This window comes from Laetiporus sulphureus, assembly GCF_001632365.1.
Source record: "Laetiporus sulphureus 93-53 unplaced genomic scaffold LAESUscaffold_214, whole genome shotgun sequence".
In the NCBI taxonomy this organism is placed as follows: domain Eukaryota; kingdom Fungi; phylum Basidiomycota; class Agaricomycetes; order Polyporales; family Laetiporaceae; genus Laetiporus; species Laetiporus sulphureus.
This window is the reverse complement of record NW_024468723.1, coordinates 2,059-3,142: the sequence shown is the minus strand read 5'-3', so window position 1 is coordinate 3,142 and position 1,084 is coordinate 2,059. Positions and strand designations below refer to the sequence as shown.

The following is a 1,084-nucleotide window of genomic DNA, read 5'->3' as shown; positions in this document are numbered from 1 at the left end:
TTTTTCCTGCAGTGAAGGAGATCGTGCGACAACGCTACGGGATCCAGTGGGTTGAATCAGCCATGAAATACGACTACGCGTACAAGATAAAATGGCCTAACTGCCTGAAGACCTTGTTAGTGCCCGAGATCAAAGACATTGATCCTGACGTCGAGCAAGTCCTCTGCAAATTTGTTGACGGTCTTGTAGAAAAGGGTTGCATCAGTCCCCAATGCGACTTGAGTGATCAGTGTCCTCGACGGGTCAAGGACGTTGCCATCCCGTACCACATACATAAGTTCAAGCTTCCATCTATTCAACTGCCCAGCGCTCCTTTACACGCAAACGTACATGCGCTGCAGCCATCCGTTCACCGCACAACGAGGTATCGTTACATGCTCCAGCCCCAAAAGCCTCAGTTAGTTCGACCATGGTCACTCGCGCTGCACAGCGCTATGGATGTCTTGCATCTCATCCGTGAGCAGTGGGGGCCCCATCCCGAAGACATCATCCAAGAGGTGTTCTCTCGGGGGATCGCATTTTCCACTTACATTTACGAGCCTGTCGTTCCGGTCTCGGTGCAGCGGTCTCTCCTGCCACCCATTCAACGGTACAGGAAGGTGGGCTGGAAGCCCACAGAGACCGATTACCAGGAGTACCTGACCCACAGACGTCGTCTTTTGGAGAATGAACCTCGCATGCGTGCAGCGGCTGCTGCTGGCGGTATATTGTGGAGATTAACCTTTGATTTCTTCGACTCCCGGCCGTTGTCTCTATCCAACCCTTCAGCGAGCATTGGTTCTGGCCCACCAGTCATCGATGAAAACTGCAAGTTTTATGATGACTTCCTCATGCAGGAAGACTTGTACACCCTCTGCGGCGTATACTTTGTCGGTACGTGGCACGCATTTTTTTCTCAGGCGATAATTGATTTCGTGTGTCAGATAATGGTCGAAATATGTGCAAGACGCTTGCAATTTGGCCCGATCCGGTCTTGTGACATGCATCTGGATTTGAAGGATACATGTGGACTCCGACTGTGGAGCAGTATTATCTCAAAAGGATCTCTGCATTGGAAAGCGGCAAAATCACCATTCGTAGCCAC

The 1,084-nt window shown here is 50.9% G+C and overlaps 1 protein-coding gene across 1 annotated transcript; it reads left to right on the top strand.

Annotated features, from left to right (window-relative positions):
* Positions 1 to 590: 590 nt before the first annotated feature.
* On the top strand, positions 591 to 866 carry LAESUDRAFT_615411 (uncharacterized protein; the record flags this gene model as incomplete). The annotated part of the gene is made up of 1 exon (XM_040903208.1): positions 591 to 866. A coding segment is annotated over one exon (276 nt), but the record flags the coding sequence as incomplete, so codon positions are not given.
* Between the last annotated feature and the right edge of the window lie 218 nt (positions 867 to 1,084).